Source organism: Myodes glareolus, chromosome 16 (genome assembly GCF_982192425.1).
Source record: "Myodes glareolus chromosome 16, mMyoGla1.1, whole genome shotgun sequence".
Lineage (NCBI taxonomy): Eukaryota > Metazoa > Chordata > Mammalia > Rodentia > Cricetidae > Myodes > Myodes glareolus.
This window is the reverse complement of record NC_142041.1, coordinates 8,143,958-8,161,777: the sequence shown is the minus strand read 5'-3', so window position 1 is coordinate 8,161,777 and position 17,820 is coordinate 8,143,958. Positions and strand designations below refer to the sequence as shown.

The 17,820-nt window shown below is 42.9% G+C and overlaps 1 protein-coding gene across 3 annotated transcripts in view; it reads right to left on the bottom strand.

The window, feature by feature from the left end:
* Asph (aspartate beta-hydroxylase) overlaps positions 1-17,374 on the bottom strand; it is a 181,710-nt gene extending 164,336 nt beyond the window's left edge. Inside the window, exon 1 of one of the 3 annotated variants that reach the window (XM_087897068.1) lies at positions 17,019-17,374. In XM_087897068.1, the coding sequence (XP_087753194.1) occupies positions 17,019-17,154 (136 nt within the window). In that variant the 5' untranslated portion in view covers positions 17,155-17,374. The remainder of the gene's footprint in view (positions 1-17,018) is intronic. The other 2 variants (XM_048420102.3, XM_087897073.1) reach the window with 2 other exon arrangements.
* Positions 17,375-17,820: the final 446 nt, after the last annotated feature.

The following is a 17,820-nucleotide window of genomic DNA, read 5'->3' as shown; positions in this document are numbered from 1 at the left end:
TTCTGTTTAGCTCTGATACTTATCAACAGGATTTCTATGTTCTTGCCTAGAGCACAAACCTAAGAAATCCCCCAAAACGTGCCATTTTTGAGAACTTAAGATATCAAAAGCAAAACAGCACAGCCAGCCCTCACCTCCGTGTCCTTTTGGACTGATAACAGAGGAATGTTCATCGGTGTGTGTTCATCCCAGTGTCACCTACCTTCCTGTGAGCTGAGCTCCTGCTTTCAAGCTCAATACTGGCACACCACCAAATGCAGAGGACCCAGCCTGCCCAGGAAGCTGCTTAACACCGGATACCAAAACACATGCTATCCACGCTACAGTAACCCCTAGCCTCTGCAGTATTCTAAACCAAACTAGACTATGACCAAGTTCCAAAGTTTTGGGCTTGGGTTTTGATATTTGTTTGGGTTTTGGTATGAGTCAGGCACTAAGCATGGTTTCACTTTTAGAACAGTTAAAAGGAAGTCAGAGAAAAACATTTCATAATGTGAGGTTTATGGGGGATTCAACTGCAGCGGCCATAATCGGGTTTTATTGGTGCACGGTTCCATTCACCTTCTGGCTCTCTTGGCCATGGCTGCTTCCAGGCCACAGCGGCAGAGCTGAGCGGCTGTACCAGTGACTGCATGGTTGGCACTGCCTACCTAATCCATCCCAGGGGGTACTCTACAGTCTAGATCACAGAAGGACATTAGTCCAAGTCAACCAAGAGAAGTAGCCAGTCTAGCTCTGAGGAAAACTGAAGATGCCCTGCTTATTTTTCTCCTCACTGCTTCCAGTTGCTTCCCTCCTAAGCTCCCCACAGAGAGCCAGGAAGCAGAAGAAAGAGGTTCATAGGAGACAATTCAAGTCAATGATCCCTGCACATCTGGGGCCAGCTCCACCTCCACTTTTCTTCTGGATAAAATCCATTTCATCTGGTCTCTGTTCCTACCATCGGTGCCCTTACCATTAAACAGGATAGAGATTCTATACAGAGACCCTCATCGTCACCAAACCTGGTAACTATATTTGTGAACCTATCGAGTCACGTTGAAGTCAGTTTTCAATAATCTGACATAAGTATCCTCTTCCTATGAAGATGGAGAAAGGTTGAGAAACATTTGGAAAGCTTTGGGGATTTATCCAAATTAGCAAGTAGAAGAGCAGTGTGGGCTCAGTTCAGCTGGAGACAATTTTCTTGACTGCGCTTTCATCTGTTGAAGAAACCATTCGAGTACTAAAGAATATGGTGAGTCCAGGAACGGGGTTAGCAGAGCTGGCCTAAAGGAAGCTGGTGAAGGAAGAGCAGGGGAAACCTGAGGGAGACGATGCCAAGCTGAAGAGAAAAGCGCAAATGAAGTCATTTAATAAGTTACTGGACAGAAAGGGACGGCACACAGGAAAAGGCACAGTGGCTAAATTATGTAAATCTCCGGCTCACAAGTAATTCGTCCTCTCCTCCCATAGGTCAGGACTTGCCCCCTTCCCCAGCCTACTGGTTTAGGACACAGAGCCTTATTAATAGTCTGGGGCTTGAGACCGCCCCTTCTCTGACCAAGGTTGTCACAGAGCAGACTACCTGTGACTTTCTGAAGGCAAGCTTGCAACAGCTGCCAGTTGGGGGGGGTGGGGGGGGACCCTAGAGGAACTCTGCTGCACTTTAAGCAAACCCACATACTGAAAACGGGCCATAACAATTTCTTTCTTATAAACTGGTGGGGGAATTGGTTGCTGAAATGCACGGGCGTCAGCCAGAAAAAGGCGAGCGTGGAGCTGATGCAGAAGTTCCCTGTGCAAACACTGAGCAAGCGTGTATAGAGTGACTGCCTGTTGGGGACAGGGCTGTAACAAGGGTGCAGGCAGGACGGCCAGAGAGAGCAGCAGGAGGCCTCCTGCCCGGGAGTCACACCTACTCTCAACAACTTGGGGGAACTACTAGAACTTTTCAATAAGAACCCGTGATCTAGGTTCTGTTTCACAAAGCCAACACAGCAGGCTGGCGTGAAAGTTGGCACGAGTGGGCTAAGTCGAATACGTTCCGGCCACAGCAGTTTTGGGGTCAGCCCTGGGATCCAGACTCCAGCTCCACTATTTCCCTAGCCTTCCACTTCCTCCTCTATGAAAAGAGACACAATGACTATGAAATCAGATATTAGAACAGATTCAAGCCAAGGTCTGACACACCGTCATCACGTGGTAAGTAGCAGCAATTTTCTGCTCTGTACCAGTATTGGTATAATTTGCTTCTATAGCTCAGGAAAACACATCAATTCATAGAACTAGATGTCCTATTGAAACGTACTAGAAAGACGATCCTCCAGGGAGCAAAGAAACAGAGCCCAGCGCATTCAGGTCCTAGTTAGTCTCTGTAGGCTTTGGTCAGAAGACCAGAAGACAAGAAAAGGTGCTTCTAGCACACACTGGCAACACAGTAGAGTAGACAGAGCAGCAGGCTTCAGTGGACTTCATTCTCTTTTTATTAAGTGAAGAAGACTAAAAACAAGAAATGCTTCTTGTAGGAAGAGAAAGAGGATAGTTCTCTGGGAGACAAGTGACAACACCAGGTTAGGGCTTTATAAAGGGCCGCTGTGGACAGTGCCCTGGGTCACCAAGAGATGCTGTGGACAGTGCCCTGGGTCACTAAGGGATGCTGTGGACAGAGCCCTGGGTCATCAAGGGATGCTGTGATGGTGCCCTGGGTCACCAAGAGATGCTGTGGACAGTGCCCTGGGTCACCAAGGGATGCTGTGGACAGAGCCCTGGGTCACCAAGGGATGCTGTGGACGATGCCCTGGGTCACTAAGGGCAGCTGTGGACGGTGCCCTGGGTCACTAAAGGATGCTGTGGACGGTGCCCTCCCGGTTCACTCACATCACCCTTTGCTTTCTCTGCTCTTAGGTGGGCTATGACCTAAGGACTATCAGCTGTGGATGCCAAGGTTTTAAGGATTCACTGTGCTGTTGGTTCTACCTGTGTGTTCAGACACTCCACTTCCTGGCTTCCCCTGCAGCTGGAGAAAGGGGCTTTATTGAACTGCACATTAAAGATGATCTACGTAAGCCCGTGGATTTTCCTGTCCATATGGGAGCACACCCTTTCCAAGATTCTCAACTGCTTTCGCGACATCAGAGAATGTAAAGAGAGGGTTAGCGAGCCTCTTGATGGTTGGCTCCCAATATCAACTCCAGGATCAGCCACCGCTCACCAAGTAACAGATGTGGAAACTGAAAGCGAGGACGGAGCACAGGAGTCACCTGACACAAAGAAAGGGCAGTGATAAGGTGGTGCTCAAAGAACTGGAGATTCGCTGTACACAAATCATAGGTAGATCATTGTCGAGGTGAAATGAGTGTGGACCAAGGTTCTTGTTCTTGAGCTACTTGCATTTCTTATATTGGTTTTATCTACAGTGTAGCATTCGTGCTAATAAAGACACAAATAATTTTTAGAATTATTTGGTGAAGGGCTGGAGAGATGGCTCAGAGGTTAAGAGCATTGCCTGCTCTTCCAAAGGTCCTGAGTTCAATTCCCAGCAATCACATGGTGGCTCACAACCATCTGTAATGGGGTCTGGTGCCCTCTTCTGGCCTGCAGGCAGACACACAGACAGAATATTGTATACGTAATAAATAAATATTAAAAAAAAGAATTATTTGGTGAACAGTGAGACATTTGAGATGGATGAGTAAAAAAAGAATAAGCCCAGAAAGAAAGAGCTCAGCTTATTACCTTAGTTTATAAAAAGACTCCAGGACACGGCTCTGGACCCCGGCCCTTCTTTGCAGCCCACTGGGCGGCACCTCGCTATGCGCTCCTAGTCTATGCTCACCGATGCCTGTTTCTACATCAGCCTTGCCATAATTGTTAACACTGCACCACATCTGGCACAAACATCTACTAAGACGGCTACGAGGGCAATAGAAACTGTCAACAATTATGTCTTAGATTCGTGCCAAGTACTCTAGGCCTCTCTGTGCACTGGCCACAGATAGACTAATCAGCCAAAGCCAAAATAAATCTTACAAGTTCAAGAAAATAAACACTGTGTTTCACACACAAAGAAATAAGTTCAATTTGAACAAAGCAAAGCACTACTTCAAGGCATCACTACAGAGCAGGGAAGAACAGAAGACCGCATGGAGACAAAGAAAGCACATGCCCAGTGGCAAACAGTATCGCCCTGCACAGGTGTCTGCGATGGTCAGAATCTTACAAAGAAAAAAGTGCACATAATAAACTCAATAAGGCATACCTAGGTGTGAAAATAACAATAGCTCTAAAGAATCTTAATATTGGGGATTTATATAAAAAATTACTCGGTTGGATTTCCCTTCAAATGTAAGGGTAAATTAGAATGTTCTAATTTACCAACAAAAAAAATCATACATTTAATTTCAATAAATGCAGAGGATATAATAAATTCTAATCATAAATTAGTAGCAAGGGAAAGAAGGTAAGGAGAAATGGGTTCAGCATAAAAGAAAAACAATTAAAAATTATAGACCTGCATTCATCATGAGCAGATACAAAAGCAACAACAAAATATTAAAAATAAAGCTGTGAGCACAAATTGGCAAATAAAGACATGTGGCAATACCAGCAATAAAGCCATGTGAATAGCATTGGTAATTAAAGCCATGTGTACAATATTAGTAATAAAACCATGTGTACAGTATTAGCAAATAAAATCATGTGTAAATGATAGCTCAACATGATCAAACAGGGCTTGAAGAGAGAAGGGGGATCTGCCAAAACTCTTCAACTAAAAGTGCATAAATCCCCACAATGTGATACTGATATCTACGTAACCCCTACACTTGACTTGCTAGAAAAAGACTGAATGTCTGCATTTATCCCTTCTAGACAACAACAGTTCCTCTAAGACTGGAAAGAATGAAGAATCCGTCTATTGAGTAATGAGATGTTTACATAGAAAAATCTCATAGGCTATATTATATGTATATGTGAGTGTATATACATTTATACATACACTACTGAAACTGAAAGAGAACTTATCAAGGCCATATGATCAAAGATATGTGTATCAGTTCTATGTCTATACGTTAAAAGCACACAATGGCAGAAGGGATTCCTTCTATCCTCTTGTAGTGCTATAGGATCAAACCCAGGACCATTACATACATAGTAGGCAGACAGTTTACAAAGGACCACCTACTCAGTGCTGTTTGCGGTGTAAAAAAAAAAGTCTTACTATATTTACCCTTAGGGGCTTCAAACTCACCATCCTTCCTCCTCTCCCTCCCAAGTGCTTAGAATATACAGTACACACCACTACAGTTACCACAAAATGATTCTTAACATGAATTACTAAGGTATCAAAATGCATAAAATATCTAGAAAAAATACCCAACAAAAATATATGCATGCCATGCCCCAAAAAGGCAGAAATAGCTTAAAGTCCTAGATAAAAAGATATACCACTGTCATGAGATGGAAGGCTTGGTACTGGCGAGACCCTGATTCTGCCACACTGATGTAAAGAGTCAATGCAAATCTGAGCGTAGACCTAAGAAGCTTCTCTCTGCAGAACAGGAAATACTCACTGGAAATAACACATGGGTACACAAAAGAACTAGCCATCCAGAACCATCTTTACAAAATAAATGTGGACATCTACTGTCTACTCTCATTAGTTACTAGGGATTCAGAGTAATCAGGACTGCAGCACAAACAGATCATTTTTAAAGTACACAGTAAGGAGCACAGAAGTAGACTTCATAATTACGCTGTCACTTTCAACAGAGACCTCAAACGTCACCTAAGGATAAAAGCAAAGTGTGTTCAACAAATTGTGCCATTACAGCATAACAAACAAAATAAAGCTACTTTAAACCAATGTTAAGATTATAAATATAAATATAAAACCTAAAACTCTGAAATTTCTAAAAGAAAACAAGATTAACTTTGTGTCTTGAGAAAAGGATGTTTCTTAGGCTAGAGAAAGTAAAGTCAGAAAGGTAAAAATAAGTATTAACATAAAAAATATGTGTTCTTAAGCCCCAATGTCTGAAAACCCTGCACCCTGTATGCCAAGCTCGGTAGGAACCCCAACCCTGCAAAGACTATTCCCCACCTGCCTGAGGACCATGCCACCTACAAACTACATGTAGACCCCCCTTTAAGACTCCCGCATACTCCTAAGAGTCTTCATCAAGAACCGTCTAACTCTACAGACGGTCTGCTCCTGAGCTCAGAGGCTGCACCCAGGCCTGGCTGAGTCTACTGGTGATACCCCATTTGTGCATCAATACTGTGTTGTATCAATACTGAATCCCAAGACCATTCAGTTGGCCCATGATGTGACAGGTCAGGGTCACATCAAACAGAGACCCAGTATTCAGTCAGCAAAGGTGGGGACAGATAGGCTTACCAAGAAACACTGCCAACAACCTAATTCCAGATGCCTAGGTACATTACAAAAGTAATGAACAACAAGGGGAATATGTCTCTCCTCCAAAACTTAGTACTGCAATAGTAATGTCTCCTAAGAAGAGCAACTTAGATGATATACAATGCCATGATTTCAAACAGCAATTATAAATATATATGTTCAAGCTAACTATGTTCATAGCAGCCTTATTTGTAACCGCCAGAACCTGGAAACAACTTAGATGCCCCTCCACTGGGGAAGGGATAGAGAAAATGTGGTCCATTTACACAATAGAGTATTCTCAATGACATCAGGAAATTTGAAGACAAATGGATAGAACTAGAAAAAAATCTCCTGAGTGAAGTAACCTAGACCAAGAAAGACAAACACAGCATGTACTCACTCATAAGTGGATATTAGATGTACAATAAAGGGTAACTGTGCTACAGTCCACAGACCCAGAGAGACTAGGTAACAAGGAGGGTTCATGGGGGGACACCTAGAACAAAATGGAAGAGATTTCGTGAGTGGATCAACGGTGGGAGGGGAAGGGAACATGAGTGATCAGGTTGGGAGGTGGAGGATGGGGGTGAGGAGATACTGAAAGAGACTACTGGAAGGGGGAGCATTTTGGGGTCATGCAAAAGCTTGGCACAACGGAATCTTCCAGGAATCTACAAGGATGACCCCAGCTTATACTCCTAGCAATAGCAGACACACAGCCTGAACTGGCCATCTCCTGTGACCAGATTGGTGCCTAACCCAATTGTCATCAGAGAGGCGTTATCCAGCAACTGATGGAAATAGATGCAGACCAACAGATAAGCATTATATGGAATTTGGGAGTCCTGCAAAACAGGAGAAGAAAGGATTAAAGGAGCCAGAGGCGTCAAGGACACTACAAAACAAACAGAATCAACTAACCTGGGCTCATAGGGGCTAACAGAGACTGAATCAACAACCAAGGAGCCTGCATGGGACTGAGGTAACCTCTCTGCATGTGTGTGACAGCTGTGAAGCTTGATCCTCTCATGGAAGTCCTAACAGTGGGAGCAGAGGATGTCTCTAACACTTTCACAGGTTTTGGGGACCCTACTCCTCATACTCGGTCACCTTGCCCAGCCTTAATATATAGGGAGGGGCTTAGTCTTACTGTAACTTGATAGGCCACGTTTAGTTGGTACCTATAGTAGACTTGACCTTTGCTAAACAGAAACAGAGAAGGAGTGGATTAGGGAGTGGGGACAGGGGCTTGTGGGGAGAGGGTCTGGAAGGAGAGGAGGGAAGAGAAACTGTGGCCTGGTCGGGATGCAAAATAAATAGATAGATGATTGATAGATGATAGATAGATAGATAGATAGATAGATAGACAGACTGACAGACAGATATGTTTAAGCAACTCAAAGAGGAAACAAATAATTGATGAAATGAAGACTGCAAAAACACCAAATGTTTGAATTAAATAAAGCAAATAATTTAAGACATGGAAATAGAACTTTATAAAGATAGAATTTCTGAACAAAACATGGCAAAAAAAATTAAAATTAAAAACAAGAAAAATTCAGCAAGTCGAATAAGGTCAATGGAAAGCCTCATCAGCAGAACGGATCAAGTGGAAGTGCGAACCTCAGGCCTTGGTAAGGTAGACAAGTTAGACCAGTTGGTCAAAGAAAACATTACATCTAGAACATCCAGGACAGGAAATGTGGAAACTCTGGAACACTACAGAAAGACCAGACCTACGGATTTCGTGGGTAGAATGAGGAGAACCTGGGCCAAAAGCACAGAAAACATTTTCAACAAAATCCTAAGATATGCCCAAATTTAAGGGAAGAAATAGCTATCCAGGTACGAGAGGTATACAGAACATCAAAGAAAAAGAATTAGAAAAGAAGCTCACATGTCACACAATAAATCGCCAGTTATACAAAACAAAGGACAGATTCGGAAGCTGGCCCAAATGGCAAGAACGACAGTGTAAAGGAAGAGTGGCCTGTCCTTCCAGACACAGAGCCTCTCACACAGCAAAAGGGAGCCCAGTGACATGAGCCTCCCCTCCTGAAACACGGTGCCAGGCTTAGAAACAGGTAAGATCTGGTTCTACACCGTCTGTATGAACACTAACTGCAGAACAGTTCCTTATCTACTTGGTAAAAGATATTTAAAATAGATTCCCCGCATGAACAGTTCATACACAATAAAATTCAACACCTAGTGCTGTAGAGATCCAAACGCAAAAGAGCAAAATTTCAGGTATTTTATGATCTCACTTAAAAGGAATTGTCATCATCTCTATTACAAACACAAAAGCCCAAACCATAAAGTAGAACACAGAAAAATTCTATTACTGCTACATTAAAATTAAATAATTTTGTTGAATAAAATGTAGCCCAGGAAATGGCAATGTAAACAATCAATGATGTAAACAATCAAAGAGAAGGCCTTGACCTGCCACTCAAGCGAGCAGAAGGCTTGGGGTTGTGAAATTACACTCCACAAATCAATACAAGCACACAGGCAAATTAAACACACAAGGGAATAGGCAATATGCAAGAGGAACAGAGTCAGGAGAAACAAAAATGTCAAGTGTTACTAGGAACCAGGAAAATGCAAATGGTAGCCATGTAAGAATACTTAAAAGTGCACCAAACTTACAAACATTAAACTTTACCAAGGGTGGCAACAATAAAGGTAACAACTGTGATTCATTATAGGTAGGATGTGAATGCAAGCAACCACTACGTGTTAAATAAAATGGCAGTACTCAAAAGAGGCTAATTTATGTATTTACATGCTCTGACCCCAGCAATTCTAATCTAATTTAATGCCATGGAAAAATATTCAGACACATATAAAAACAGGCAAACGGTGGAGAGCAGCAGTTTGGAAGGCAGAGCGCAAAGGAGCAGCAGTCTCAGCAGGACTGCTCACCAGGAGGAGGCACATACATCCGTGCGGAACTGTGGCTACGGAAGTGAAGACTTGGAATTCACAACTGATAGACACGCCAATCAAGAATCAAGTCACAACGCTTTAAGTGCATGTTAAACAGGCATACACGTACTTCTATATGGAAGGAGACAGGATTCTTGAGCAGTTTTCATTCATGTTAGCAATAAAATGGTTCACATTGGGTGGATAGAGAGATAGCATGGCAGTTCAAAGTTCTGCCTGCTCTTCTATAGGACTTGAGTTTGCTTCCCAATATCAATGCCAGGCTACTCACAAACTCCTGAAAGTCCAGTTCCAAGGGAGTTGATGCCCTCTGCTGGTCCCTGGGGTAATATGCATTCAGATTCAGTACACATACACACACACATACACACACACACACACACACACACACACACACACACACACGAGAGAACGAGAGAGAGAGAGAGAGAGAGAGAGAGAGAGAGAGAGAGAATAAATTAAAGAACAAGAGAAAACAAATCTTGTGTTGAACAGATGGAAAACCCAGTGTTTAAGAAAGAACACTGACTATTCTTCTAAAAGCCCACAATCAATTTTCAGCACCCACATGGTGCTCACAACTGTGTAACTCTGGTTCCAAGAGATTTGATGCCCTTTTTTGGCCTCCACAGGCACCAGGCATGAATAGGGTATACAGACATACATGTGAACAAAATGACCAGACACATAAAATAAAATACTTTTAATCTTAAATTAATAGAAATATATATTCAATAGTAAGTATATTTTAATAATATGTACTTATATAAATACAAGACATAAGTATTTAGCATGCAATGTTCAATATAATACTTTAAAATTTGTATAATATAAATTAGTAGAGCATATAAAAGAATGATTATCAATAAACGTGGAAGAATGGCTAGGAAGTGATACTACCAAAGAAAATCCACAAGTTGAGAATGACATGTACAGTAGATACTCTTAAAATAACAGCTCAACAGGTACAGATATAAAAGCAGCACAGGTGTGTTTTATGTACAAAGTGGAAGTTGGTACTTTCAAAAAGCAAGGCCTTGACACCATTTTTAAAATGAAGCCAGAAGTAGCTTATTAAAATTCATTTGATTCAAAGAATGGAAAGGCAAAGTTCAATGCTATATATCCTTCCAATAAACATTTGTGACAGTAACTTTTGTTCATGTGAAAGAAATTAACTATTCCTAAATAAAATGTGCACGGGAACCTAAGACTGAAGAGGCTTTCCAGTATGCCATTTCAGAACAAGTGGAATTAAGACAGACTCTGGTACTAACACTCAGCATACAAGCATCTGTGGCATGAGAAATACAATAGACATAGCATAGTAACAATGACTTCATGGTGGCCAGAAATGGCTGTGGAGCCTATGGAAAACAGGAGCAAAAGCAATTACAGCAATGGTGGCTATGGAATAAAATTATTTCATCAAACAATATTCTTCCACTTTAAAATTAAGACCACCCTGGCTGTCTTCCATCATGAATGAGTCACTGGGTTAGATCTGTGGGCATCCACATAGGAGAGGAGCCAACATTTCTCCAAATTCAGCAGGAGCTCGCTGGGTCTGCGCTGAGGCTGTTCTCTGCCAGTGCACAACATCCTCTTCCCTTTCATACCAATCTCTGCCTTGGAGCAGAGAAACTACCCACAGTGGGAGGTGGCACTGGTGGGATAAGTCAAGCGTCCCTGCATCTCATGGCCAGGGGGACAGACACCCTGCAGCCTTCAGCACCTCTCCTAGAACACTTCCTTTTTTTTTTCATATCTTAAAATTTGTTGAATATAGAGCTCTAAATTCTATGCCAAGCATCATGAATATAATTTCTTCAGGTAGCATGCAGATGTGAACTGCCTAACAAATAAGAAAAACACTATAATGTTATAAAAAAAATCAAAATAGTTGTATCAAAATACTTGTTCATTTCCCACAGGGCAGGAAACCCTGACTGCTCTTAGGACTGGAGAGGGAGGAGGAGAGGGAGTAGGGGGAATGGGAGGATATTGGGAGGAGGGGAGAAAATGGAAATTTTTATAAATAAATAAATAAGTAAAAAAAACTAAGTAACAAACACATATAGTGACCATTAAGGTCCCAAGTAAAATGACTATGTCAGAATACTAAGTTTCAACTGACTGAACTATGGGGGGAAACTCCCAGTCTGCTTTATGTTGCAATAAAGCAAATAAAAAGTTCTAGACTAATAAACAAAATACTTGTTCATTTGGAAGCCATTAGATTAAGTATAATTAGTCTATTGCTGTGCTTCAAAGAGAGTTTCTGGCATCTTTTTCCCCAACCCAACTTTTTCTTTAATGTAGTTTTCTCTTTAACTCTTCATCTTTCTCTAAATATTTCTTAAGTACAAAGAAAATGACAATGAATTCAGGTCATTGCAGCAGTAAAAGGTAAAGTGACATTCACTCTGCTTTAAAGAACTCGCAACCTAAATCTTTCATATTAGCATATATTTGTTAAAATTGGACTCTACGTATGTAATAAAGTTTACAGATAAAGTAAAGCTATCTAATTATTCAAATGTCTATAGATTCAATATGATAGAACACTTCCTTTTAAAGCTGGGTCTACTAGGTTAGAACTTGTTTGTCCTCGGTAATAATCAACCTGATCAGAATGAAGTCCCATTCAATGGCTTGCCAAGAAAGGATAAGAACAGCAGCTGAAAGGAACCAAATCGCATCCCTGACAAATAAATGTCAACTGCAGAACAAGCGCTGAACATCTGAAAGCCAGAGGAACACAAGAATAAAAGAAAAAGCAATTCTAATGATTGTTAAAGTACCATGTTGGCTCCCAGCAGTACCAGAACCAAAAAAGGGAATTCATGCACTGAACTCCAGAGTTCACCACTACAGCGGGACAGAAGGCGTGAGCATCTCATCTCTAGCCTAGAAATGGAGATTCTGTAGAATGGAACAGGTATATATATATATATATATATATATATATATATATATATATATATATATATATATATATATGTTCAGTCAGAATGGCATATGCCACCCATGAGGGCCGTGCTCAACAGCTAGACACTGGGGCAGCAGACAGGGAACTATTCAGACACCACCAGTCCAGAGGCAGAAAGCTGAAGTTTTCTACAAATTATCCTGGTCGACTCTAAATGGCTTTTTACTGACATACAGTTTTTGTTTTTAGTTATTTCTAACTACTACAGAAAAACCATACACACAAATGGAGTACCTTACAATGTTTCAATATGCATAATAAGTAAGTCAGGTAAAACAGCATCCTATCTTCAAATACTGCCCTTTTATGGTGAATTATGAACTACTTTCTTACTCTGAAATGCACTATATATTACTATCATCTCTAAGCATCCTACTATGCAAAATCCCAGGAGAATGCCTTGGTCTTATCCAGCTATAAATACGGTTTCTACTGAAAGGAATTTACTTAGCGGTCTTTTGTACTTTGTACTTGCTGGGGATGTAGAAGCAGCATACTCGAGATGCAGGCCAAGTACTTCTCATGACATGAGGTCAGTAGCTGGAAGAGCGTCAAAAGATCAAATTGTATCTGAGTTCTCCTAAGACACAGAAAGTTACAAAACTCTAAGAGATTAGCTGGCAAACAGGAATTTGAAGGAAGGCCGCTGAGCAAAACACTTACAAAAATGTATCATGTGCTTCAGAAAGTTACACTATAATCTACTGCAAACGCATCTTTTATTTGAAACTAACATGCTACAAAATAACAATATTACAGGCTTTCCAGCAAGAGGTGTATTCTGTATTCTCTCAGGTTTTGCACTGTCTCTTACTACGAGCATAGAGCCATCTGTACCAGGCATCAAGGTTATCAAATTGTCTTAGGCTATTAGAACCAGGAAGCAAAACAGAGAGTAAATATATCAAGATTAGTGATATCAGAGAGGCTTATCACATGTTGCTTAACTAAATAGGAGCCTGGGCTATCAGATTCTTTGTTTTCAACTGGACTGCCTTTCATGAGGGAAAAAAAAAGACTTCTGTTGTTCCTTTTTGGGATCAACCAGCACATGAATAAAATATCTAATACTAATAAGAAATAAAGAAGCTTGTTCACAAAAGCTTTTATTCATGTTGTTATTAATTAGCTGAAAATGTAAAACTTATCTACTTATTTTCTGATAATCTCTATGGGACAGATGGCATTGGTACAGGGCTGGAATGTAGTTCTTTACTTCCCAGCCCATGATATGGTTGTAAAGAAGTCCCTGAGCGTTTTATAGAACCTGATTTCATATGATCTGGTCAAGCTAGGAAAAATACTGCTACCGGAAGAACAAAAACATACAATTCTTGTAGTGAGAAAATTATGAAATCCCTACTTTTTCCATCCTTAAATGACTGGGAGAGGATTAAGCCACTGGCCTGAACTAATTGCCCTGGTTAAAAAAAAGAACGGCGCCAGAAGGCACTTTTTTCAAGGAAGCCAGGCGACACTCAGCACCACACCGTACACATTAGTAACCTAAGAGCACGGAAAGCATGCAGAGATGCAAGAGAATAAAGTCAGAACTACATTTCCAATTGACCAAAATGCACCAAATTACTAAATATATTGATAGAGTTCCTTCTCCGTAAGTCTCAAGAAAGCTGTTCCACACAAACTCTTATTACTAAATTTCAAAACCTGTTAGATATCTTGAGAGAATTAAACAACAACAGGTAAGGAACTCTGGGAAAGTCCACGCTTATTAAATAATTTTAAAACCTAGTTGCCTTTATATAATCCGAAGCTTCAGATTGGGAGGGGGAGCGTGTTCTACAGCGACACCTTCTGGTAAGTGGTAGGACAGAAGCAAGTCACAGGCAAAACCGGCAGAGGGTGGCAAGTTAGAGTGGGAGCAAAGGTGGGTGTCACCGGGTGCCAGTCCCTCTGTACTACATCAGAAGCCCAAAGACTCGCATGAGCCCATTCCTCAAAAGCTTTCCCAATCGGTAACTATGAAGAAGGCTTTTCCTGGCCCCAACTGGCCAAGCAAATAACATTTTAAAGGCAAGTTAAAGATGCCCAAACACTCCTTCCTTTTGTATTCTAAGGAGTGAGACTGGGAAATGTAAAATGAAAATCGACTTTATCACTTCTCAATTGAGTTAAACATAATGAAAGCAGAAGCCTACTTTAAAGTATTTCTTTCTAAAAACACTATCTCCCATCCCCCACACCATACTTTAATCTAAGAACTAATGAGTCATGTGACCAATGTCACCACTGGCATCAGATTCTCAATGGTAAAGACTTAGAGTGTTTACTTTTCAAAGTAAAATTCACTAATGTGCTATTTCAAGCATATTCTAGCCAAAGGCCAATCAGTTAAGGGCAGAAGCAAACGTTTCTTGCAATGACCTGTACTATACCTTGGAGACTGCTGGAAGAAAACTTGATAAACGAGTTAAACTCCCAACCCCTGTAGGATACCACGTATTCTACTTAGGAGCCCAAGATTCCAGCAGCGCGGTATAACGATGGGCAACAGAAACCTGGACTCTAGTGTTCTTCCGTCCTGCCTGCATTTCCACAGACTGAACAATGTAACTTCTAAGCATTAATTGTTTCACCTTATGTAAGGCTCTAAATGTCACAGCAATGTCACCGTTATCTGAACTTATGAACTAACTCTCCAGGAGCCAGGGTTGGTTTGCATGTCCCAATGTCCCTATCTCAGGGAGCACATAAAGCTAACTTTTCTTCCGGTAGCCTGTTTGTCTTCCAGCTGTACCCTGCTCTGAGAAGACAGCAAACAGAACCACACCTGCTCGCGGTGCCGTAGCTGTGCAGCACTGTGGAAAGAATCTTAGTTTCCACCGCTGGTGCCTTCTCCACCCACAGTCAGAATGCAGTATTTACTTAAAATAATAACCTGGGAAGAATAATCCACTCTACATAATGAAGGCTTGGATTGGGGGGGGAGGGGTTAGAGCGCAGGTATTTCATTCAGACTGTGCTCCGTTATAGTTAAGGAAGCAGTGTATTAAAATATTGACAACTGAAGACGCTTGGACTTACTCTAAAATGTCATATTGAACAATATGATAAAATAAGTTCCTACACATCCTAGCATTTTCTAAACCTATCGGTTGGCAGTTACCATGGTTCATTTATCGCGAGGGTAAGGAAAAGCGGCACAGTCAGTGCCGATTCCTAACAGTGACAGGCCTCAACAGTGACCTCCTTGGGTGCAATCAGTGCTCTACTCCAGGGTTCTGTACATGAAAAAGTAATAGGAAGAAGGATAGGGGATGTAGCCCAGTGGGTAGAGCACTTCCCACGCAGGCACAAAGCTCCCAGAAGAACAGCAAAGAAGACACACTTCACTAGTAAGTAGCTACAGGAAACCTCACATTAACACCTTGCTCCTTAGCTTTCTCTTTAGGACCTAAAGAGGCAGGAGCCTCTTCTCATTCATAGAGTTCATATGTACAGCCACAGCGGTGCTGCCTGTGTAAGGTTAGCTGACTTAGGGGCCAGGGAACCAGCGTGTCGTTTTTACCTGTACAAAAGGTGAATTAATTTTTACAGTGGCCTTGAACTTATAACTGTGTACATAGAGTTCCTCCCATTAGGAATACAAACAGTTCTCAGAATGTTAATCTGTACACGGGATTTAACTGCGCTGCATTCCCCATTTACATTCATTCATTCATTCATTTGTTTTTCTAATCAAATATTTACTGAGCAGCTATCATGGAACAGAACTATTCTACTTGAGGAAAGAGAAAGGACAGGAGAGAGTACGCGCGGGGATAAACACGGCAGTAAGTGCTATGAAGAAAAACCACAGTTGCCTCGTCTATTTTCCTGACAGTTACTATAATCATCCGACCGATTTTCCTGACAGATAATAATGGGCTGTACGTAGACCACGACACAGAATCTAAATCATTTCTAGCGAAACTGAGAGCTCACGTTCAGTACACATGTGTATTCCAGTTCCAGTATTCTAAATATGAGTCAAAGGAAATAGAAAAGAAGCCGAGAAAAGATGAAATATGACACGAAACAGATTTAAAACATCTGTTCTCCAGTCTGCCAGCTAAGCACATAACGGTGAATACCCAGTCTTTTTTTTTTTTTTTTTTGAGGAAAAAAAAAAAGAGAAGGCGCGCGCGCGCGCGCACACACACACACACACACACACACACAGTAATTTATGACATCACTTCTTATTTTAAAAGGCAAACACAATACGTGTTAAGAAATCCAAATAAAACCCCTTAAAATAATTTGCAAGAACGATGCATTCACTCCCATTCCAGCCCCTGAAAACACACTCCTCCAAGCTGCTACTCAACGCTGATGGGCGGGCAGGCAGGAACTTACTTTCCCTGACTTTGGCTCAGGGTCAAGCGCCCCGAAATCTGCAAGAAGAAGATAAAGGGTCCTCTACGCCCAGTTTCCATTAGGAAAGACAAGAAAGGGCGGCGCAATGACCTCGGGCAGCCTGCGTCCTGGAGACCCGAGGCGGTTGCTGGGGTCCCTTCGGACGAGCCCCGCTTCTCCACCTCCCCACCCGGTGAGCGCGGCCTCGCCCCGCGAGTCCAGGAGCCACGCTGTGGATGGATGGAGAGGTGCAGCGGACCGGTCACCAGACCAGACCTGCAGCGCCCACCTGGCTCCCGCCCGCCGTCCGGCCCCGGCTGCGGGGACTCTCACCTCTCCGAGCCCCGGGGCTGCTGCTGCTGCGACTGCTACCCGTGCTCGGGCTACCGCTGCCCGAGCCGCTGCCGCTGCTGCTGCTGCTACTGCTACTGTGGCTGCCGCCGCCCTTTGCGTTCTTGCGCGGGGCCATCGCGAGCTGCTCGGGGGACTGCAGAGGACGGGGGCCTTGCTGAGTGCGCTAGGGACACCGGGTATCTGCGATTCTGCAGCAACGCCTCAGCCTCCACCGTGTTCACCGCGCCTCGGAATATTTGCACCAGCGTGCGGCGGCTCAGCTAGCCTCGCGTGCGTACACCCTGCGGTTCCCTCGGCGGCCAAGAATGCTCAGCTACCCCGGCCTCAGCCCCGCCCCCGCCAGCCTCGGCCCACCCACCAGATCTGAAGGACGGCAATGAGACCCAATCGAGAGGACTGCTGGCAGGGGGTGTGGCCGGCTACGCTCTCCCCACCCCCGCTTCTCCTCCCCCAACCCCTTTGCAGGCCGAAGCAAGTCTGGTGCTGCGCAACGGTTGCAAAGCTCGAGCGGCATGTGGCTTTTTAGTCTGCCTTGGTCCTCTGGAACGTGGCAAACGTGGAAGCCCGCAGGGCTCTCGCGAGCATTGGCGCTCTGGTTCCAGCGGGATGGGGCGGGCATGGGGGCGGTGCCCGAGAGCAGCGCACCACCTCTTGCCTTCTTCCTGGGAATTTGGTTCCGGTGCCTAAGCACACGCCAGGAGTGCATGCTCTGTCTTCAAAAAGAATACGCCACAGTTTCATGAGTACAACATGATCGTTGGTCCTTTCGTTGTCCAAACAG